This window comes from Halichoeres trimaculatus, unplaced genomic scaffold (genome assembly GCF_033239565.1).
Source record: "Halichoeres trimaculatus isolate MK-OKI-2021-1 unplaced genomic scaffold, fHalTri1.1 fHalTri1_scaffold_1, whole genome shotgun sequence".
NCBI classification, from domain to species: Eukaryota; Metazoa; Chordata; class Actinopteri; order Labriformes; family Labridae; genus Halichoeres; species Halichoeres trimaculatus.
Window position 1 is genome coordinate 16,275,394 of NW_027437179.1, and position 21,087 is coordinate 16,296,480.

Consider the following 21,087-nt stretch of genomic DNA (forward strand, 5'->3'; position numbering starts at 1 on the left):
TTTTTTTTACAATTTGAATACAAAATTGAAAAATTAAAATCTCAAAAATGTCAATTGTTCAGAAAGTATACTTACATTTGATAATATATATTTATTATATTCATTATCTCGTGATTTTCTGTTGTTTGCCACACATCACACATGTATATTAAAGCTGGCTCATTGTCAGTTAAATGAATACATCCATACAGAATTGAAATCCGTTTTTTCTTCTAGATATGGCTTTTTGTAAATTTGGTTATCTTGCCAGGGCCTTAAGTTCTGCAAACTCAAGGTTAGCCACAGGTGCATGGAAAGATTGTGGGCTGTTGATGTTGTAGGAGGTGAAGTAGAGTGGTGGCAGGCTTAATTGACAGATGGGATGAATATGTAGTTCAACAAAATGTTGAAGCATGATTTCATTCAGTGTCAGTGTCTTTAATCACCAATACCCTCTGTAAGAAACATATGTATATATATATATGTTTTATAATATTTTTTTAAAGTACAAGGAGCCACTGCAAAGAAGTCAAAGAGCCGCATGAGGCCCCAGAGCCGCTGGTTGAAGACCCCTGCATTAAACAGACTTTGCTGTACCCTTGGTGACGATTACCAATTCCATCAGAACACATTTCTCTGACTTAACTATGGTCAAATGTGATTAAATGGCATTATTTTATTCTATCTTGAGACAGAATAAAAACAGAGGGCTGAATGCCTCCTCAGTGTTATAACAATAAACATTTCAAAGATTGAAACAAAATATTTGTTTCTTTAACCTTTCAAAACACAAGGACTGTTTGCAAAACTTAATTATGATTATCTAATAATTCTGAATGATTCTGCATTTATCCTCATCCTAAGTAGCTACCTGTTATTAAACCAAGTTTTTCCTTTTGATGCTTCTTTTAACTTCTTTTCTTGGAAAGTCATCATTTACTTTAATTTCTTTATTTCAGGAACAGTTGTATTAAAATTTCAGATAAAGTTTTTTTTTCTTTAATTATTTAAAAGAATGATCCTTTTGACACCGGTAAAATGCTGGCGATTATATTTTTAATTCACTATGTAAGCTAGACTAGGAGGGGGAAAATGTTACCAACATTTTCTTTTATTTCTGCTAAACGCATTACTTTCGTTAAGTCTACATTCAGTCCTAGTACTGCTCCCAACATTGCACCTTGAGCATCAGTGAATCACTTCTGGCATTGACTTCATAGCATTTTATTTTTTGTGAGTATAGGGATAAATGTTGCATTTAATATATGTGTTTAATAAGAGCTTCATGGTTTAGATCCAAGCTTTGTGCTTCAGTGTTAACCACATTGAGTATTGTAAAACTGGAGAGATAAACGCTGAACATGGGCCTAATTATTCTTGTAAAATTAAGCTTCTTCTCATAATCTTACAGATGCAGTCTTTAAGAGTAACGTTCTCTGACACCATATTTAACCTAAAGGAAGTTTATCCTGTGGATACAATGATGCTTCAAATCAGAGGACCAGACAAAAGCCTTTAAATAGAAATTTGTATTTACATCAATATCAACATCAACAGAATAAATCTGTAATATACATCCTGTAAAATGACAGCTTATCTTTCCTCCAAACCAAGAAAAACAAAAACAAACCAAATGACCGATTGCCTCATTTTGCACTTCATTTAAACTCTAGAAAATTCCTTTTTCATGAAGTAACAAAATCTGGACAAGTATGAAGTTGTTTCCTGAAAAATAGAGATATTGATATGTCTTAAGGTGGATTGCATTCGATTGATTTTTCTCTCATCACAGCAAAACATGTTTTTTTGTGTATCTTTATCTTCCAGATGTTAGAATCGTATGTCCTGGGGTTCTTTGTCAAGTCCTCTCCACACTGCAAGAACAGCTCCCCACTGTGGAACAACTTCACCCCATATCATTTCTGTTTCCAGTACATAGCCATCAAACGCTCATTCAGATCTATGATATGTACCCATTTACCATCAGACTAATATAACACAAAGCGTAACAAATGTACACCTGAAACCTCAGAAACTATACAGAGACGTGAAATAGTATCTTTGGATTGCGCAAGTTGAAAAGGTAGATACAGCGAGTTAACAGAAAACAATCAAAAGAAGAGGGTGTCAATAAAAACACACCCAAAGGGAGAACACTGTGAGAACTTGTTGGTAAACTGAAGAGTGTGTGTTTCCATCCTTAGCGTAATGCAGGAAAGCCTGAGCAGCTCAGCTCACACAGAACCCAACAAATCTGATCGTACGTTCACCGATAAAAAACTGACAGTGAGAAAGCTCAAACCCTCGACACATCAGGTACTCATCACAAGAAAAAAAAAGTGCCTCGCTAAAACATGAAATTCATGACTTTTTTGGAAACCTTTAAAATACAGCATTCGAAAAGTGACACACAGAGAAAGAAAAACCCATACACGCCTGCTAGATTAGCAAAAGCATAACAAAAGCAAATGAACCAAATCAGTATTATTGACCTATGGGACACAAAAATACAACCAGGTCTCATACTTTGTGCAATTATGGGCCTTTAAAAGCGGGTCTGATATATTTTGTAGAATATTTACAATTCATATTCACAGAGGACATTTGAGACATCTAATACTGCAGTACCATTTGTTTGCTTATTACATGGGTTATGATGCTCAGTTACAGTCAAAAGCATAGAGGCAAGACTTATTGCTCCAATCTGCATAACATAGAAAACTGTGTGCTTTAGCTTCCAATGACTTCAAGAATGAGGCGCATCCAAAGGACAAAAAAAGAAAACAGGAACTCATTGTTATGAAGGCATTGAATCTCTAGTAAGGCTGTAATGATGAAGAAATATTGCATCAATCTTTATTCCACACAGAAGCCTTCGGGTAAAGTGCCACCACAGCCAGATGTACCATAGTCCCGTTCTGCAGCCTAGCTGTGGCACTGAATACTGCCTGACAGCACTGGGTCATTCTCATGAACACGCACAAACATGCACAAGCACACATCGTTTGTCTTTGTGCATCACCTTGACAAGGTTACAGTATTTGTGGTGTCATGTGCGGATGAAGCCCCGGTGCGTGTTTGTCTTCCTCCAGGATGAACAGTGAGTTTTTCTGTGCTCCTGCATCATGTTTTACTCAGGAGAACGTCTCCTATGTTTGTGTTTGAGTTTAAGTTCAGGTCCAGCTCCTCTCGGGATCAGAACTTTCTGCCACAACAGTCAGGCTCCAGGTTCTGCCCTTAGCCACAGTTTATCAGCAATACTTCTGCAAACACAAGAAAACAATGAGATGAGTCAAAAACGCACACACGAAGTAGATTTTTTCTTGATTTCTCTCATATTCTTACAACGTCATTTGAAACATCAGCTGATCGTACACTCCTTTGTCTCATAGTGATACTTACTTGATCGGGTCCCATTGGCATTCGACCCATTCCCATGGGGTTCATGCCCATTTGGCCTTGCATCTGGCCTTGCATCTGGCCTTGCATCTGGCCTTGCATCTGGCCTTGCATCTGGCCCTGCCTCTGGACTGGCATCTGGCCCATCTGTCCAGGACCTGCCCCACTGACAGGCCCAGGTCCACCCATGGCGTTGTTCATCATCATGGGTCCAAACTGGCCCTGGTTACCTTGCTGGGGGAACTGTTGCTGTGGGTATGAGCTGAAAAATCAAAGAAATCAAATGACAGTTTGAGTAAGTCAGTAACCTCTAACACAATTAAATACTCACAAAGATTAAGCTTTCTTTGCTTGCTGCTAAAATATTACAAACTCAGAGAGAAAAAACTAAACTTGAAAATACAGAAATAAAGAATCTGGATTTTTTTTTAAGTACCTATTACGCTGCATGCCACCCTGTGGCCACCCTTTCATGTCTCCTGACTGGTACATTGGTGCGCCCTGTGGATTTCCCTGCATTCCTTGCATCCCCTGCATGCCCTGCATCATGTTGTTCTGAGGAGGACCCCCCATTCTTCCTTGCATCATGTTTCCTGGAGGGCTGCTACCTGGAGCCATGAATGATGGGTCCCCCTGCTGGTTCATCCCTGCAATTACACCAGTAGTAAGAGAAGAGTAAGACTGTGATCCATTGTGTTGAGATTAAGGAGTTATTCAAAGCTTCATCTCGTCTCACTCACCATAGTTAGCGCCGTAGTTAAAAGCTTGCTGTCCAGGCTGGTTTACAGGAGGGACTCCCATGGGGCTCTCGACACCTCCTGGTGCAGTGACGTTTGGAGGAGGGCTAAAGACTCTTGGCGCACCTTGCTCCTGCCTCTGTTGCTGTTGCATGAGAATCATCATCCGCTGTTTCCTCATCTGCATAGTCATCATCTCTCGACTGCGTTGAGCCATCATCTGGGCATTCAGAAAACCGGGCTGGAGACAAAAATCAGACTTTAGCCTTAGGTCTTTGAATGGTTTCCTGACTGATCAGACTTAAACAGAATGTGAGAGTGTGCTTTCTGTATACCTGGCCTCCCATGCCAGTAGGCTGCATGCCAGGCTGCATACCAGGTTGCATGCCTGGATGCATTGCAGGGTTTCCTCCAGGGGCATGTTCCATTTTCATGCCCTGTCGGGTCTGATTCATGAACTGTGGGAGAAGAAAAGACTCAGGTCAGTTTTTGTGTCTCTGTTCTCCATTAACTTTGGGAACTTGTCAGCAACAACTTTTCCTATGAAACAAGCTGATGAGCTTTGTGCTAGTTAAAACAATGTAAGGTGTTAGTTTGACTATCAGAGTGCAAGTGTGGTCACCTGCTGTCCCTGCAGTCTTTGCTGCAGCTGCAGTCTCATGGGCTTGGTAGCAGTCATCATGCGAGGTCGCATCATGTTTGTACGAGGGTTGCCCATGTTGGCCATGGCAGGGAACCCCCCAGCCTGGCCCATCTGATTCATCATGGGATTGAAGCCTGCAGGAGACTGGCTTTGCATCGTGTTGCTGGCGTAACCAGGCTGCATACCCATGGAGGACGGCCCTGGAGGTCCAGGGTAGCCTTGGTTGAAATTTGGTTTTTGGTCCATGCCTAAGGAGGAGTCCGGTCCTGGGAAAGACTCCGATGGTGGGCAATGACCTGGGCCTTGATCTGATCCCTGCTGATGGCCTTCAGATCCCTGAGCCTAGGTTACAGAAGAATTGTGTTTAAAAGTGGTGAGGATTAAAATAAAGTCAACTTCAAAGCAATTGCAACTCAAGTTGGTTTATGATGTTAGTGTTATCAAATCCTCGGCCAACAAAGCTTCATACACTGAGAGCTTTCTGTCATCAACTGCAATCCTACACAGGTAAGAAGTGAGACCCAACAGCTGAGTAAGAAGAGCAGAAGTGAATAAGGGTCTCCCAGGGTCTCTGGTGTACTTGTACAAGAGCCAACACTTCCAAAGCTTTCTGTTTTTTCTCTCACAGGATGAGTGTCCGCAGTCCAAGGTGTGTACTTATACTTGTGTTCTGTACCTGTCCTACTATTTCAGGGATGCCCAGGGCTCGGTCTATCTCCTGCAGAGTGATGACATCAGCAGTGTTGAGCAGAGAGTCCAACTGGTCAAAGAGCGCCCGCTCATCACTCGGGCCCTCACTGCCAGCCAGGGGCCCAAACAGCTCATCCAGGGGATGTCCGAACTGATCCCTAAAAGGACAACACGTGTTACATCATTTCATGAAAAGTATTCTCAGGTCAGAGATAAAACTGATAGATTTTTTTCTTCCTTAATGAAAATGTGACTAGTAACAGGCTAAACTATCTACTAATGTCAGATTATCAATTCAGCTTCAGGTTTGGGTCAGAAACATGTAACAAAGCATAGAAAGGAAGAGGTTTACCTGTTTGTGTTACCCTGCGGCCGTTCCCTTCCCATAGCAGAGTCCGGCCATGAAGGGGATTGAGGTAGAGGCCCATGTCCACTAAATCGATTCATACCCATGTTGGCTTCATTGGTACCTGCAGAGGTGATTGAGTTTCATCATTTCCAGTGCAGAAAAACAGACATATTCGATCCACAGAAAATGAATGAGCCAAATGTAAAAACACTTTTCAGAGAAGCTTTAAAACTGAACTAGCACTGCTGTGAGTGACTTACCCATATCCATGAGTTGCTGCTGTAGCATGGACTGGGTGTTTCCAGGTACACTGTTGGAGCGGTTGATCATAGACCCACCCATTGGACCAGGGCGACCCATGCCAGTGTGTCCTGGTCCAGTCACAGGACTGCTGCTGGACCTCGGCATTCCCCAGTCTCCAGGCGCTGACATGGGAGGGCGCTGTGGCATTCCCATTCCCCTGCCCATTCCTCCTGGAGAACAGAAAGACCACTGTGAGCTCATGCTTGGCGAATGGACTCAAAGCTGCTGTACCTTCACATGAGTTTGAGTTACACAAAAACTTAAACTAGAATAATGTGAGAAGAGGATAATTCCAAGGATTCTACTTCATGAGCTGGGGCTCTTCAAAGAAAACCAGCCTGTGAGGAGTGATTAACTCACTTATTGGATTTCCTCGTGGTGGACATGCATTCATGCCTCCTGGGAAACCGTTGGGAAGAGCTCCTTGTCTGATCGAAGCATCCATGTTCTCCTGTTTGATCAATGTGGGACAGGGCACATTCCTTCTGCCAGCGAGCCCACCCCCCATTGCTCCCTCTGCACCCATGGGCTTGGCATCCATAGACAACGCTCTCTGATAGGCACCTCGTTGGCCTGAAGGCATGGGTCCTCTTTCTCCATCTTTAATGTAGGAACAAATCAATATTTCTGAATCAAACATGTTGAGGTCTGTAGACTAAACAGTTTCTGACACACAAACTCATACAAATCTTGAAACCATGAAGCGAGCTGGAAGTGAACGTTTCTATAGTTACTCTTCTCGTACACATGAGCGAGGACAGTGACTCACCATGTAAACTGTCAGGGATATTCCCCTGCTTGTTCCCCACTTCCTTCGCTGCTCTGGAGTCAGGTTCAGAGTAGAAGCCACTGTTATTCCTTGGGACCCCAAGAATGGTCTCCAGGGTCTCCGTCTGATCCATCAAAACACAAAAATGGTTACAAACACTCCTCTATGGGGTATTTCAGACTGGTTTTCATAAATCATTCTAGAGAGAAGTCTTACCTCATCTGAGGGCTCCAACTTGACCTTTCCATCCATGCAGTGGGGGTCAGAGCTGGTGACCCCTGCACCCTGGGCCCCTCTCCCCTCCAGGTCCTCCAGTTTTGGTTTGACATCACTGCTGTCCTTAGAGTCGTCCTTATTGAGGAGGTAGTGAAGAAGGGCATGGGGCTTTTCCTTCTTAGGGCTATGCTGCTCTTGTTTTGGCTCGGACCCTCTCGCCCCTCCTGTGGCTGTTGGTCCTGGTTCTGGCACCCCTGAATCCAGACTGCTCTTCCCAGTGGCTTCAGCAGTGATTCGTGCTACATCGTCGGGAGTGTTTCCGTTCTGCAGCAGTTTATGAAGGATCCTGTGCTTCTCCTGAAGAGACTGACTCGATAAATGACCTGTGCCACCCGAGGAGGGCCCAGAACTACCGCCCGTGGAGGACGACACTCCAGTTGAGGAGGGGCTGGTGACACCGGCTGGCTCTTTAGCTTCAGGGGTGGAGCTTGGCGCTGAGCTTGCTGTGTGATTTGCTGGCACCAGCTCATCAGTGGGGGAGGTGAGGAGCTGCAGGAGCTTCTTGTGGCACTTGGTGTCAGGGACTCGTCGGCTGGCTTCTCCAGCTGGACCTGCCTCTCTGCTGACCTGGCTGTCTGGCTTGTCAGGAGGGCCTTCGCTGGTTGGGGTGTGTGGTTGCTGCTGAGTCTGCTGCTCTCCTCCTGTCCCCAGTGAGCTACCTGGGCTCTTGGAGTCAGAGTAGGCTGGGAGGCCTGGTTTGCAGGGCCCACCTGCTGTCTGGTTAGTGGAGTTGATGCTTGGGGAGCTGTCAGCCTTGTGGGTAGGGGGAGAGGTGAGGGGGGAGGGCATGGGATTACCCACTCCCTCGCTGATGGCTTGGAGGGCATTCAGGGAGCTGCTTGAGAAGGTGGTGCTTCCTCCACCTCCTCCTCCAGAGTTACCAGGATGGCTGGAGCTCATGGGGGAGTTCATACCTGCAAATATATGACAAAACATTCATTAGTGACCAATAAAGTTTCAGATCTGATCTCTTCATTTAGAATTAATTTGCTGCTGATCCTTCATACCTCCAGGGGAAAACGGGCTGGCACCCATCTTGGGGCTTCCTCGGACTCTGGGTGAGCCCATTACATTGTGTGGGGGACCGTTAATCCCTGGACTGGCTTGGGGAGGACTGGTCATCCCCATCCCAAACCCGGCAGGTCCACCTCCACCTCCACCTCCATGGAACTGCCCCATCTGCTGGTGTTGGTGCTGCTGCTGCTGCTGCTGCTGATGCATGCCATGGTGGCCCATCTGATTCATGGGCCCCATCTGGTTCATGGAGTTCATGGGGGAGTTCATTGGATGCATGGAATTCATTTGATTCATCTGATTCATTTGACTCATGTTGTTCATCTGGTGCATGGAATTCATCTGATTCATCTGATGCATGGGGTTCATCTGGTTCATCTGGTTCATGGGATTGATGCGGTTGCCCCCTGTGTAGGGGGGCACTCCTCTCTGAGCCATGTTGCCCTGTTCAGCCATGCCGTAGCCTCTGTTCATGCCCATGCTCCCTCCTGGGCCCATGTTCATCTGTTGATTAGGATTGTTCACACCCATGTTTGGAGGTCTCATACCTCCACCCTGGTTCCCACGGTAACCGTTCTGTTCCCTGCAAAAGACATGGTTTCATCACAAAGTTGAAACAACAAACTTATTTATGAGACACCATCATCACTCATTGAAATGTCAGAGTATCTGTACCTCTGTAGCAGATGTGTGGAGAGGAAAGAGTGTGGTTCATTGGTGTTAGGATTCCTGCAGAGGTCACTCCTTGTCTGGGCTGTGACTGGGGTGCCATCAGAGAGTGAGAAGCGATAGAGTGGAGTCTCTGCATGACCGTTATGGAAAGCTACAAACAACAGCAAAATTTGAGGCTATTAAACCAGCAAAAGTAGGTCAAAGCATATAGTAAGACAGCTAGCCTTTTTTTTTGGATTGTAAGGTTGTGAAGAGGAACAAAAACTGTCATTGTGTGTTCCTCTGTCCAAGTATAATTAAATTAAACAGTTGGTTTCATTTCACAGGTCACAGCAGTTAACAGTCTCTGATTACTCTTCAAAAAACAGGAACCAAATGTGGCAAAACTTGTTTCATCCGATTAAATCAAGAGTCACTCCCTGTGCCTCATAAGTGCAGTATTAGCTCGTTTGGTAACAAAGAATTGCCCGTTGCTGATTTGAGCCTCTTGCTCATCTAGCAAAATCTGTGCCCTGCATACCAAAGGTTTATGTAAGGTGACTTGCATTCTGTTAGATTCCCTGTGTACTTAGATGATGACTGCTTCCCCAGAATGCTAAACCTACCATGAGTCATCATGATAAATTATGACTTTGTCATGTCTGGATTATGTAGAGTTTCAGCATGTTAATGTTCACATAGCACATGTTTTCAGTGTCATGACCGAGGTAAGGGGGAAAATAAGGTTAGACTGTATGAAGTACAGAATTATGTACCGTCTTGATAGTGGCGCTTGTAGGACCATGGCTGTCCCTCACTGCGATGGAGGAACATCTGCATGCAGCGCCTCACTAGGTCCTCCCAGCCTGGACGCATTGTAGTGTGAGGAGAGCTCTGCTGTTCAATTTCAATGAGTTTACCTGCAAAGGAAAAGACCCAAAGGGAATAACAAGACGAATGAGCACTAAGAAAAGCACATTAGCCTTTGAGGATATTTATTTGTGCATTTCTGAAATTCTTGGTTATGGACAAATTACATCACTGGTGTAACAAAAAAAAAACAAAAGAAACAGCTTTACAAAAAAATCATCCAACCTGTATCAAAAATTAATCCATCCGCATCATTGCTGGTATTAATAAGTGGGACCTTACCAGAGAGTTCATGACGAGTGCTAAACCTCTCAGTCCTCTCTACTGCAATGATGCGTCTCGCCACACAGATCATACAGGACTGCAAATCTGAAAAGAGACACAACACAATGTTTACACTTCATTTGAATAAGCTGATAAAAGCAATGGTTGGAATTATAAACAGCATGTAAATTTAAATAGACCTCTAGAGTGGAAGGTAAAGAGATCAATGAATCATGTAAACAGAGTAAGCTACAGGCTAAAGCAAACAAGCTCTGAAGGGTGACAGCTGCACATCCCACAGATGCTGGATTAAACTGAGATCTTGGGTATTTGGAGACTAGGTCAACACTGAAATGTTGTTAAGGCCCCTTCCTGCTCGTGTGCTCTTTAGGTGCTTTCAGATGCAGAATCAGATGGAGACCAAGTTATGTACTGTGAGTTTTCTAACCAGCATTAACTTTTCCAGCAGTTTGAGCTTTACTAGATATTCTGTATAATCAAACCTCATGGTTCAGTCTTCAATCCCAGAGTGCATGTGTGTATTCATGACCATAACATTAATGTTATGGCTTTCCTTATTTGGACCAGTTCTGGTGGTTACTGACCACTAAACACGAGGAACACTACATATACATATCCATGTACATATCCATGATAGGGATGGGTACCTTTTACATTTGAAACGATACGTTACTGATACCCGGGACCTGGCAATCGGTACCGGTACTCAATTGTACCAATTTTCAGTACAATTTTGTGTTTATGTGGGAAAAAATATTAATTTGTTTGATGATGAAATATAATATTTTTCTAATTAAACATATTTATTTATCAATATATAACCTTATAATGCTGTGTTCATGTCCAGCATTAACAATCACCCACTCTTTCACACCCTCGAAGTCACAAGAATGCATTTAGGGACCTAAACATGGTACCTTTTGATTTTACAGGAATCGGTGCCCAATACTTTTGACAGAGCTTAGTCGGTACTGATAAAAGTACCGATGTTGTACCCATCCCTAACACGAGAGCTGTGATTTTATGAGCTCTGACCAGGTCAAAGGTATACCAAGGTATCACACGTTGGCTGCTGACTGAGTCCTATTTGACACTTTCAATTCTTTCTTTTTTTTTGGTTTATGATCTTTCTTGAACAGCTGATGAACAACCTGTTCGAGCTGCAGTTTCAATGAACTCTCTCACATCGACTTTAAGGACCAAATATTCATTAGCTGAAAAACATATCCGACTCACTGACAGATGCCATTGAAAATCAGTGATATTCTCTCCACCTGTGGTCATTGTGTTATGGGTGATTGGCACATCACCTATTGTTTTTATTGACACACTTGCTTGAATATTTACACATATTTCATCGTGAAAACAATCAAGAAGACACCCTGCTGAAGAAGATGTGAACAGCGACTTTACCTTCTCCCTCCTCCATCATGGCTCGGGGCTGAGTCAGGGCAAAACATTGCATGGCCTCATAGCGTTGGCCTCCAGGCCTCTCTTCTGACATTCCATGAACACAGTTCACCAGCATACGACAGTTGAAGGTGTGGCTCTTCTGCCGCGGCGCCTCTCCACCCCAGGATGCCCCGTTGGATGCTGTGAAGAATAACAGATGAGTAACACTGCCCGTGCATGTTTGAGTAAGAAGTGTGTGACAGCACGCATACAGTATGTGTTTGCTCCTTATCATAAATAAAACAATGTCTCACCGTTGGATTTGGGTAGGTTCTTGTGGAATTCCTCTCTGTCCTCATCGTGGATGATGTTGTACACGCTCGTGTTGATCAGCTCCTCCTGCTTATACTGCAGGTATTGTGTCACATTGTCTGACACAAATACGATGCTGCCCTCTCTGTTCACCACAAAAAGAAAGCCGTCCAGGGCCTAAGAACAACAAGAAACATGATATTAGAAACAACACTAAGCACATAATTTACTTCTTACATTACTATAAAACAGGTGACTCATTTCATCCATTTTTGAACGTGAAATTTAAAGAAATCACTCTATGAACATGTGGAAAAGCAGCTTATTGATACTGTTTTTTCTGAATGATGGTCTCTGGGCTGACCTGTAGGAGCAGCGGTCCCAGGTGGTCCTTGTCAATAACCCCTTGACCAGTAGAGGATACATCAGCCTTCTGGACATCGTCATCACTACAAGAGCTCTTTCCTGACAAGGGAAGAACACACACAAATTTAGAAGAATGATCTTAATGACAGGATCTATTGGTTCATTTATTTGGGATTTACAGCACCGCTCATTGTTTTGGTGGAATAACTCAACAGGTCGAGTCTTTCTAATGAAGCAAATTAGTGCCAGTAGTTTCAATTTTGAGAGGCACATTAGCGTGTTTTACGTGTTGAATATTCATTACACAGTTTAATGGGTGTCTGACATAAACATGCCTTTAGCTTTACTTCTTATCTGTATTCACACAGTCCAAATCTTTGAGACTGGCTGGAGGAAGTGGCTGCCTCGGTGAACCAAACAGAGCACTTTGCCGTCAGCAGGTGGCAGTGTTTGTCATGATGCATGGTTAACGTGCCTTTCTATTTTTAAAGTCAGCATGTGTTTGAGGCTTTGTTAGATGGCACTTTATATAGCAGGGTCATCTGTAGCACTTAAAAACAAATACTGGTCACCCAGTTTCACTCCATGTCCAACTGAATCAGCTGTTAATGCAAACACGCCTGACAAACAGTGAGTGACACAGAAATCAGTAATTTAAGATACTAATTTCAAGAGAAGAGCAAAGATGTATCGAACAGAGGGGAAATGTGACCGAAGAAAAACAGAAAGAAGAGAAATAAAGACCAGCTCTGCTTCATTGACATTCTGTAGTGATGGCAACCCGACTGTTAAACACCCAGGCCAGCAGGAGCCAGCTGTGACCCTCTGGGTAGATTACAGTGTGACGGCTCATTCTCTTTGTTAACCACTTAACCTTAAAGATTGAACCGAGAGAAGAAAGTAAGCTCCCCTGTTTGTCCAATCACCTTAAATCTGCATAACAGCAGTATCTTTTGATAAACTCTGCTTCCTGAGTCACTTGTGTCTCCCTGAGAGAAGCCGGGTTTGGCAGTGACAGATACACGCTGTCAGTCACAGCCTTGAGCCATGACCACCCAGCTTTGGTTTCGATTACTGGTGTTCATTTACCCCCAGCAATACAATCAGCTGAACTGGCTGTTGGTCCGAGGTGGCCTGGCCATGACCCAAACACACCACTTCATCACTGGCATCATCTGTCCTGCAGCAGAGCGTTTCACTACATCCAGCCTTACTTTATTCTGATTACACGACACAACAAGCGCAGGGGAAACTTTTATACAGTGTGGCTTTGTTATTGACCAGGAGTGTGTGTGGAGAGGCTGCACGGTGGTGGTACCTTGCTCTTTGATTTGTCGGATCTGTCTCACTGTCTCTTTGAGGATGGCACATTTGTCAGGCTTGACGTTGAAGCTGTCGATGTTAGAGAGGTTGGCAGAGATGAGCTCAGCCAGCTCCTCGATGTACTTGCTCTCCTGTTCCCGCCGACGCTTGTCACACCTGCCAGGGCACCAAGGGGATTAGACAAGTTGCCATGACAACCTCACCTTCCCGTGCCCTGTCCGCATGCAGGCCATACGGCCAGGGCTCAGATGCTCCAGCTATTTACTAGCAGCAGACACATTTGAACCAGAGGGGAGGGATGTTTACGTGAGGCCAGCAGAGAGGAAGTGACCTCATGCACTCGCTGACATCCACACCACGAAGAGCAGCAGCAGACAAAGTGAAGTGGTATGCAATCGGCATGTAACAGAAGACGCAGCACTTACCCTAAGCCCGGTGTGTCACAGGTGGATAGTTTACGTTTGCGATCAGAGCACAGCGGCTCCAACGAGTTGTCTCCAATGCCACTCATCTTCAGCGCATATCAGCACCTGGAAGCACACGCATCAGAGAAACATGTAAACGGAGGCGGAGCAACACGATCAGAGAGAATGAACTTAATGTGCGGTGTTTGATGCTCATATGTGTGAAGTACAATCTGATCAGAGGATGAACAAAGATTATTCAGTGCAGGGGTCCACCAATCACAATTTTCTGGCCAATCACTGATCTTTGAAAAGCCTGACCTGCCGGTATCGATTTTTATTTTCTATGACTGATGACATATACTGTTAATGTTCCAATCTTATTTTATTGAAAATCATTGAAAAATACCTGTGAAACAATAAAATCCTTATGTTTTAACTTAAACAACCAATAACGTGTCCTGAGTTTTAGGTCTCAGAGCAAAAAGCAGCAATGGCTGGCTGTCAGACCTCCCCGAAGGAATATGAGATCAGTTTAATCTAAGGATGGACCGATCACCGTTCCCCCAAAACTAAGGAAATCAGCACCGATTGATCGGTGCATGTCTAATTTAGCACCTTAAACTGCTGTTTATAAAGAAATGTGACAAGTTCAGCAACAACAAAAAAATCCCAAATCTTCCAGCTGCTGCGGTTACCAATGAAGTGACTTTTAAGTAAAGGGTAAATTGTGGATTCCTACAGATTTATGAGGGTGGACTATCCAGTTAGTAAAGCAGCCCTGGTCCCTGCTTAGTGCTTGATGGGAGTGAAATCTCATCTGTTCCACTGCAAAGAGCGACTGATGATGATGTAGCGATTTGGAGCCTCAGGGGAGATGGGTCATCCTGCGTTCAGGCAGCCTGCCCGCCAGAACCATACCGGTCTGCTCGCAGCGGCAACACGCGCTCAAACTGCCTTTTCAAACAATTTCCAGTACGCTTACATGTTCAGGCATGTTGCAGCAAAGTCTGTTAGAAAGAGAGTCCCGGTAGCTACTGTACCAGCAAGGCGTATACACCCGAGACTGCCTCTTTGTCTGACTGCATGAGAAAAAAAACACACACTGCTTAGCGCTGTGGAGCTTGGACACAATCCAAACAGACTCCACAGCGTTTTCAGGGCATAGTACGAACTTTTCCACATTCTCTTCTCTCTCCATTCTCCATACTAGGCTACATCCGCTCTTTCATCCAATGGGTTTTTACTGCCATTTCCCCCATACCATCACGAGACAACCCCTCCCTTCTCACCCTCCCTCTCTGGGTGTAGCAGCACTGAGCTGGGGACCCTGCCCTTGTTTTCTTGCTCTGGCATTGCCCTGTGTCTGACCCGTTCAGAGTTCATGTTAGAGGAAACCTCTGAGGCCGGTGTCTAAGGTCACTGCTCTTTCCTATTCCCACCCGGAGACACTTACAAAGCTGTATCGTGCAGCTTCGACGCCAAATCATTTTTAAACAGACAACCCAATCCTGAACTACGTGTCTACATGTGTGTGTGGACACACACAGAGTGAGCTCATTCCACAGTGAAAAAGTGAAGAACCAATTGAAGCCATTATGCAACTTGTGCTCTGAAACTGCAGGCTGGGACACGCAGCACAGTCACCCTCTACCACACCGCTGCTACTACAAGAAGAGCGGCAAGTTTCAGACACACGCTCTGCATCATAAATCTGCATCGCATGCTTCTCGTCTGTCTGCCTTTCAACACTGCTCTCTAAATCTGCCTGTCCTGCTGCGGCTGTGGCTCCCTCTGCCCACCCTCCTCTTCCTCTCCCCTTCCTGCTTTCTGTCCTAAGACTCACCTCTGCTGCAGCGGTGAAAGATGACATCAGCCCTCAGTCAGCCTAACGTCCTGAAGTGGACAAACAGCAGAGCTTGGGGCTGCTGGGGGTCTTCCTGAAAACTTTGGCTGAATAGTGGCGGAGAGCACTTTCTTTTCAGGTCACGGGGAGAGCAAAGCTGAAAACTGATGTCGACAGTTTTCTAAAGATATTAAATCTGAGGTTTTTATTGAATCTTTTTGAACTTATTTATTTTTCAATGAGTTTTTTCTTGTCAACAATATTTCTTTTGTGCTGACTTGTTGATATTATGTAATTAATACAAGTTTTAAGTTGTTTAACTGATAACAGGCAATCCAGGCGGATAACACGTTTAGAGTTTAGTCAGAGACTATGAGTCTACCAAAACCACAGATCAGTCCCAGCAGAGAGGGCACTTTGCCAACAGCCTGACTCCTCATCTCCTCCCTTGGTGTGAGACTTGCTCAGCGACAAAATCCGATATGTTGCTCCAACCACCAGGTCCACAAACAGCAGCTGCCAACGTGTGAAATACAACATCTCATAGTAAAAAGAACATGGTCTACATTTTAATTGATTGTCCACCAGAGCTCTGTGTATGTGTGTGTGTGTTTGTGTGTACACAATCCAAAGTCTGACCTCAAGCAGTACAAGCCCCAGTCAAGCTCCATTCAGGGTCTTCAATGTCTCAACATCTCCTGAAAACAGAGGAAAGACCAGGTCAGAAATCATGTCTGTATCTTTCACTCAGACTTGAAAATGGGACTGTTTTCCTTTGAAAAAAAAATTCGAAGGAAGAGTTGTGTGTTTTGCTTTCACAGAAAATCATGGGAAAAATGTATTTCTAAAATTGCACAGGAAGTCACAGCAGATAGCATCCTGTTTGTGTCCTCCCCTTCGCCTGTTCCCCTGCGTCACCACTTCCCTTTCCTGGAAATGTGGCCACTCATCCACCCTATTTACATATTCCGTTTATCAGTGCGCTCCCCTCTTTTTCTGGCTCACACACACACAAACACACACACAGATACACCTTGTTAAAGGTGTCACAGCAGGGCTTTCTCACTTTTTCTCACTTTGCAGTAGGGGAAAAGGACACTTTTAAAACATGTACCTTCTCACAAATAATTGAAGAAATGATGGATTACATCTAAATCCAAACCTGATGTATGTCACTTTTCTCTTCAATGTATTACACAACCAATATTAGAACAAAGAAACCAATAAATGTCACTTAAAGTCTATACCTCAAACAACAAAACTGACTGTCAATCATCCACAACCTGTTTTCTCATCTTACAAAGAGCAACAGAAAATACACCACTCATCAATTGTGTAAGCTTTTCTGCACAAATCTCACAGTTACAGCATTTGCCTATGATTACCAAGCCAAAAAGCTTAAGGGATGTGTAACAGGGGAAGCCCAGATTATCATTGTTATAAAGCACAAACTGCACCCCTCCAAAAAAAACCCCAGAGCTTAAATACCAGCATTGTGCTTCCACCGATCATCAGATGTTCTTTCCTTTATAAAATCAAAGCAGTTACGTTTGTCCTTTTATACAGCATAACAGTAAAGTAGTGATAAAATGCTTCATTCAGGTTAGGTTTTACTTCTACTTCAACCCACAGGCACCAACTAGAAGCAGTATTCATGCAGCTGCAACCCACTTTGCCCACAGAGAGAGTGTGTGTGTCTGTGTGTCTGTGCATGTGTGATCCTACACCACAGACCACTGATCACATCAGCCCTAAACGCTGAGCTGCTACTGAGCTAATGCTCCAGTTGAATTATTTAACACAGAGAAAGAGAGAAAGTGCTTTCTTTCCGTCAGCTGTCTGAACACGGCTCGATCATTTTAAGTGGACTCTTGCCAGCAGCATCACAGGTTTAAGACAAACTGGAATGAAAGAGGAACATGTGAAGGTGTTGTAGCCTCAAAATTAATGAATCCTCAACTGGAGTTTATCACTGTAATGATTGCTTTCAAACTTTGTGTTTTTTTTCCATGTTTAACACATACATTACACATTTATAGCATGTAACTCCTGGAGTCAAAGTAACCCTGTGCAGGTGATTGAAACAACACAATATGGATAGTTGTAGTCAGGTTTTGAGCAGATTCAGAATAAAAAGGGGATCAATAAAAACACAAGAAGAAATGAGGGGGAGAGACTTTGCACTGAAGGGGCGTTTGCACGACAACGGTTTCAGGGTGAAACGCATACGTTTTGTCGCGTTTCGGCCTCGCATTTACACTGATAACACGGTGTCAGCCAACCTACAACACAAACTTAAGACCACGGCCTTACGAGCGGGAATTTTCTGAAACGCTGACGTCACACTCCGCCTCGCGCGAGCGCAGACAACAGGACAACAGTACCGTTGTTAAGATCGTCACAAACTACCATCTTGTGCTTGTGCTGCTCAAACTGCTGCATCTGCTGACTGTCTTCATACATAATAAGCATCTTTTACCCCACTAAGTATTCCACAATACACCAGATGATCAGCTCAATTCTACTTCGGTGGAGATCTCCCCGAAGCTGCTTCTGGACAAGACAGTTATAGCGCCGACTACAGGCCTAGCATTATTACTGCAGCGTTTTTAGTCCCTCGGCGTTTCCGTGTAAGCGCAGACTCTTTTTTTCACTGCGTTTTCGCTGAGTTTTAGCGTTTTCAGATGAAACGTTGCCGTGTTAACAGGGCCTGATAAATATCGGCAGTAACATGAGTGAACTTTTTAACACAGTTGCTTCTTCTTCCCCACTGAAAGGTCTGCATAGACACTTTTGAAAGCTGCATGTTGTTAACAGACAAAGAGAAGCCTGTAGTCACAGCAAAGCAGCTACAGTGAAGTATTAAAATAGTGACATATAAAACCAATCTGCATGTGTCTATTGCTGACATCTCTTTAATAGTTTAGGTCAGAACTAAATTTGCGCATCACTTTTGCTCTCGGGGCCTGTTTTAACAGAGTGAAACTCTAAAGTCTAGCTAACATTAAAACACTAAAATAGCTTGTGATTTACTTCGAAACACTAAGCTACTTGGTATAAAGCATTTGAAGACATGCCTTTAAAACCTCTGGATAAATGATCATATGTCTTAGTATGAAAAAAATGTGATGGGGGAATCTACTTTTGACGTCATTTGTTTGGAAAATACATTTTTGTATTTTAAAAAATTGATGTAATGATTAAGTCTTAAAACAGTTTAAATCTTGTATGAACACAACTAAGACAAACTACTGAACAAGAGTTTAAAGAGGGGGTACTGTGCTTTATTTAATTTATTTATTTATTTATTTATTTTTACAAAAAATCATTTCTTTTTTCCAAATTCAAATTCTTAATTTCAGTCTTTATTAATAAACTGGATTGGAAAAAAGTTGCCAAAGTGTTTCTCTCTAACTTTCGTGATGTGCATTTTTATGGGAAAATATGGCTCCTGGTTTTGTCTGTAGACATTATCATCATTTAACTTATTCACATGGTCTTTTGTTTAAAAAGGCAAACTAAAAATCGCAAATATCAAAGAATCGCAATTGAAATTGAATCCCCCCCCCAAAAAAAATCATAATAGAATTGAATCCTGAGAAGAGCATATTGTTCCAGCCCTGATAAATATGCTAGAAGTAAGCTAAGAAGAGCCTTTTAAATCAGGGTCAGCCAGTGTGTTTAGTAGCTTTACATTAATCAAAACAGACAAACAAAAATGCCCTCTTTTTCTCAGATTGGTGTTTGAGAAAACATGGTATCCTTTTTTCAGCCATTTTTTTTAGTTTCTGTTTCTTTAAGGCTTCCTTCTCCATATGACCCTTCACTCTGATTGGCCAACCCTCTGGAGGCAGAGCTGTGGACAGACCTTTGTGTATGAGGCCACTCCTCAATCATGCTGTGTGAACCAGTTAAGCGGCACTGATGCGATGATCTTGTCATTTTAACAAGTCTCGTGATGATGTTGTGAAGAATTGAATGCAGTGTTTTTAAGAAATTACAGACAGATTCAGAGATTTCCACAACATATGAATATGTTGAGGTTTGAAAATCTGTTAACATTTACTGTGAACATCCTGCATTTTTTCCTTCATGATATACGTGTTAAAAAAAGTAAAACACAAGACCCCACTCCTTAGACTAGAGATGGGGGTGTGCACAAACAGCCACACTTGTGCTGTAGAGGGGTTTCGGAGGTCTAGGTTTTTAACAAACTGAAGCTTTCCTTTAAACCATTGTTGGTTTAATAGTTACAGTTTCCTATTTGCAGGAACAAACTTTTTCTTTCTTTCTTTCTTTCTTTCTTTCTTTCTTTCTTTCTTTCTTTCTTTCTTTCTTTCTTTCTTTCTTTCTTTCTGTGAGTGGACAAAAGTAGAACCCTTAACACTCTAGGGTATTTTACTCTCTTGTTGCCCCTCACCTTCAATGAGTAATGTATGGAGGCCTGATGGAGCAGCTGAAACCTGATATCAGACAAGAAATCCCAACTCCAGAAACTGGTCTCCTCACTTCCCCAAATCTTCACAGAGTGTTGTAAAAAGAAGAGATGATGATAAACATGTTCCACTCTGTTCTCAAACATGTGACCAGCATCAAATTCAAAACAAGAATTTGTGCTGGATTTCTCAAATAAACTCGGCCCAACAGGACAACACAACTTCCTGAACTCTAAAAAACAACATCTGTTACTGAGAACAGCAGAAATTAAAGTGACTGTTTGTATCTGTATTATAAACAGGCTTGTGACTGGGTGCCTGAATGGTAGTGGTGTCAGTCGATCAGTGAGGACCAGAATAGTGAGGAGGACATTCCTCCTCGTCCCGAAATAAAGCCTGCAATCTGAGCTCCTTGAGACAATGAGTGGCAGGCCCAACAATAAACACTGGCCTATCCTAAACAAAGATCAGGCTGAGTGGGCTGCGCGCACACACACACACACACACACACACACACACACACACACACACACACACACACACACACACACACACACACACACACACACACACACACACACACACACACACACACACACACACACACACACACACACAGTTGCAGACCAAATCACACCCTTAGACAAAAACAAGAAAAACTGAAAAAAATGTCTCTTCATTACAGACGTTGAAAATGAAGACTGTGGCATCTTCACTCCACTGCTCTAAAACACAAACACAAACACACACACACGCTCACTCACAGACACAGACACACACACCACAGAGGAAAGGTAATAAAGCAACAAAAGGTGTCCACTTGAGTTTGAAACATCAAGAGCAAAAAGGAAACAAAAGGACAGAATGACTTCCTGTTTTCTTCAAAGAACGTCTCCACCTCCTGCTGAGCATACACCCAGCTGTATACTGGGTGAAGTGCAATTGGGGATCACGCACACCCCATCCTTAACGCCTTTAGTCAAGAACAAATCCTCCACTTTGGATGAATCCACTGGCTGAGCCTTCAGCTACATCAAACTCCA

At 43.4% G+C, this 21,087-nt stretch overlaps 1 protein-coding gene across 2 annotated transcripts in view; it reads right to left on the reverse strand.

Annotated features, from left to right (window-relative positions):
* Positions 1 to 1,493: 1,493 nt before the first annotated feature.
* The window catches only part of LOC141790267 (nuclear receptor coactivator 3-like), a 39,380-nt gene continuing 19,786 nt past the window's right edge, over positions 1,494 to 21,087 (reverse strand). The window contains exons 2-23 of one of the 2 annotated variants that reach the window (XM_074670023.1): positions 16,248 to 16,306; positions 13,784 to 13,888; positions 13,354 to 13,514; positions 12,034 to 12,134; positions 11,672 to 11,846; positions 11,379 to 11,558; positions 9,963 to 10,049; positions 9,587 to 9,730; positions 8,835 to 8,982; positions 8,153 to 8,742; positions 7,086 to 8,059; positions 6,870 to 6,993; positions 6,461 to 6,700; positions 6,058 to 6,270; positions 5,801 to 5,918; positions 5,435 to 5,606; positions 4,738 to 5,100; positions 4,451 to 4,573; positions 4,119 to 4,356; positions 3,815 to 4,025; positions 3,382 to 3,640; positions 1,494 to 3,242 (exon numbers count right to left, since the gene is read on the reverse strand). In XM_074670023.1, the coding sequence (XP_074526124.1) occupies positions 3,231 to 3,242; positions 3,382 to 3,640; positions 3,815 to 4,025; positions 4,119 to 4,356; positions 4,451 to 4,573; positions 4,738 to 5,100; positions 5,435 to 5,606; positions 5,801 to 5,918; positions 6,058 to 6,270; positions 6,461 to 6,700; positions 6,870 to 6,993; positions 7,086 to 8,059; positions 8,153 to 8,742; positions 8,835 to 8,982; positions 9,587 to 9,730; positions 9,963 to 10,049; positions 11,379 to 11,558; positions 11,672 to 11,846; positions 12,034 to 12,134; positions 13,354 to 13,514; positions 13,784 to 13,869 (4,719 nt within the window). In that variant the 5' untranslated portion in view covers positions 13,870 to 13,888; positions 16,248 to 16,306 and the 3' untranslated portion in view covers positions 1,494 to 3,230. The remainder of the gene's footprint in view (positions 3,243 to 3,381; positions 3,641 to 3,814; positions 4,026 to 4,118; positions 4,357 to 4,450; positions 4,574 to 4,737; positions 5,101 to 5,434; positions 5,607 to 5,800; positions 5,919 to 6,057; positions 6,271 to 6,460; positions 6,701 to 6,869; positions 6,994 to 7,085; positions 8,060 to 8,152; positions 8,743 to 8,834; positions 8,983 to 9,586; positions 9,731 to 9,962; positions 10,050 to 11,378; positions 11,559 to 11,671; positions 11,847 to 12,033; positions 12,135 to 13,353; positions 13,515 to 13,783; positions 13,889 to 16,247; positions 16,307 to 21,087) is intronic. The other variant, XM_074670032.1, reaches the window with a different exon arrangement.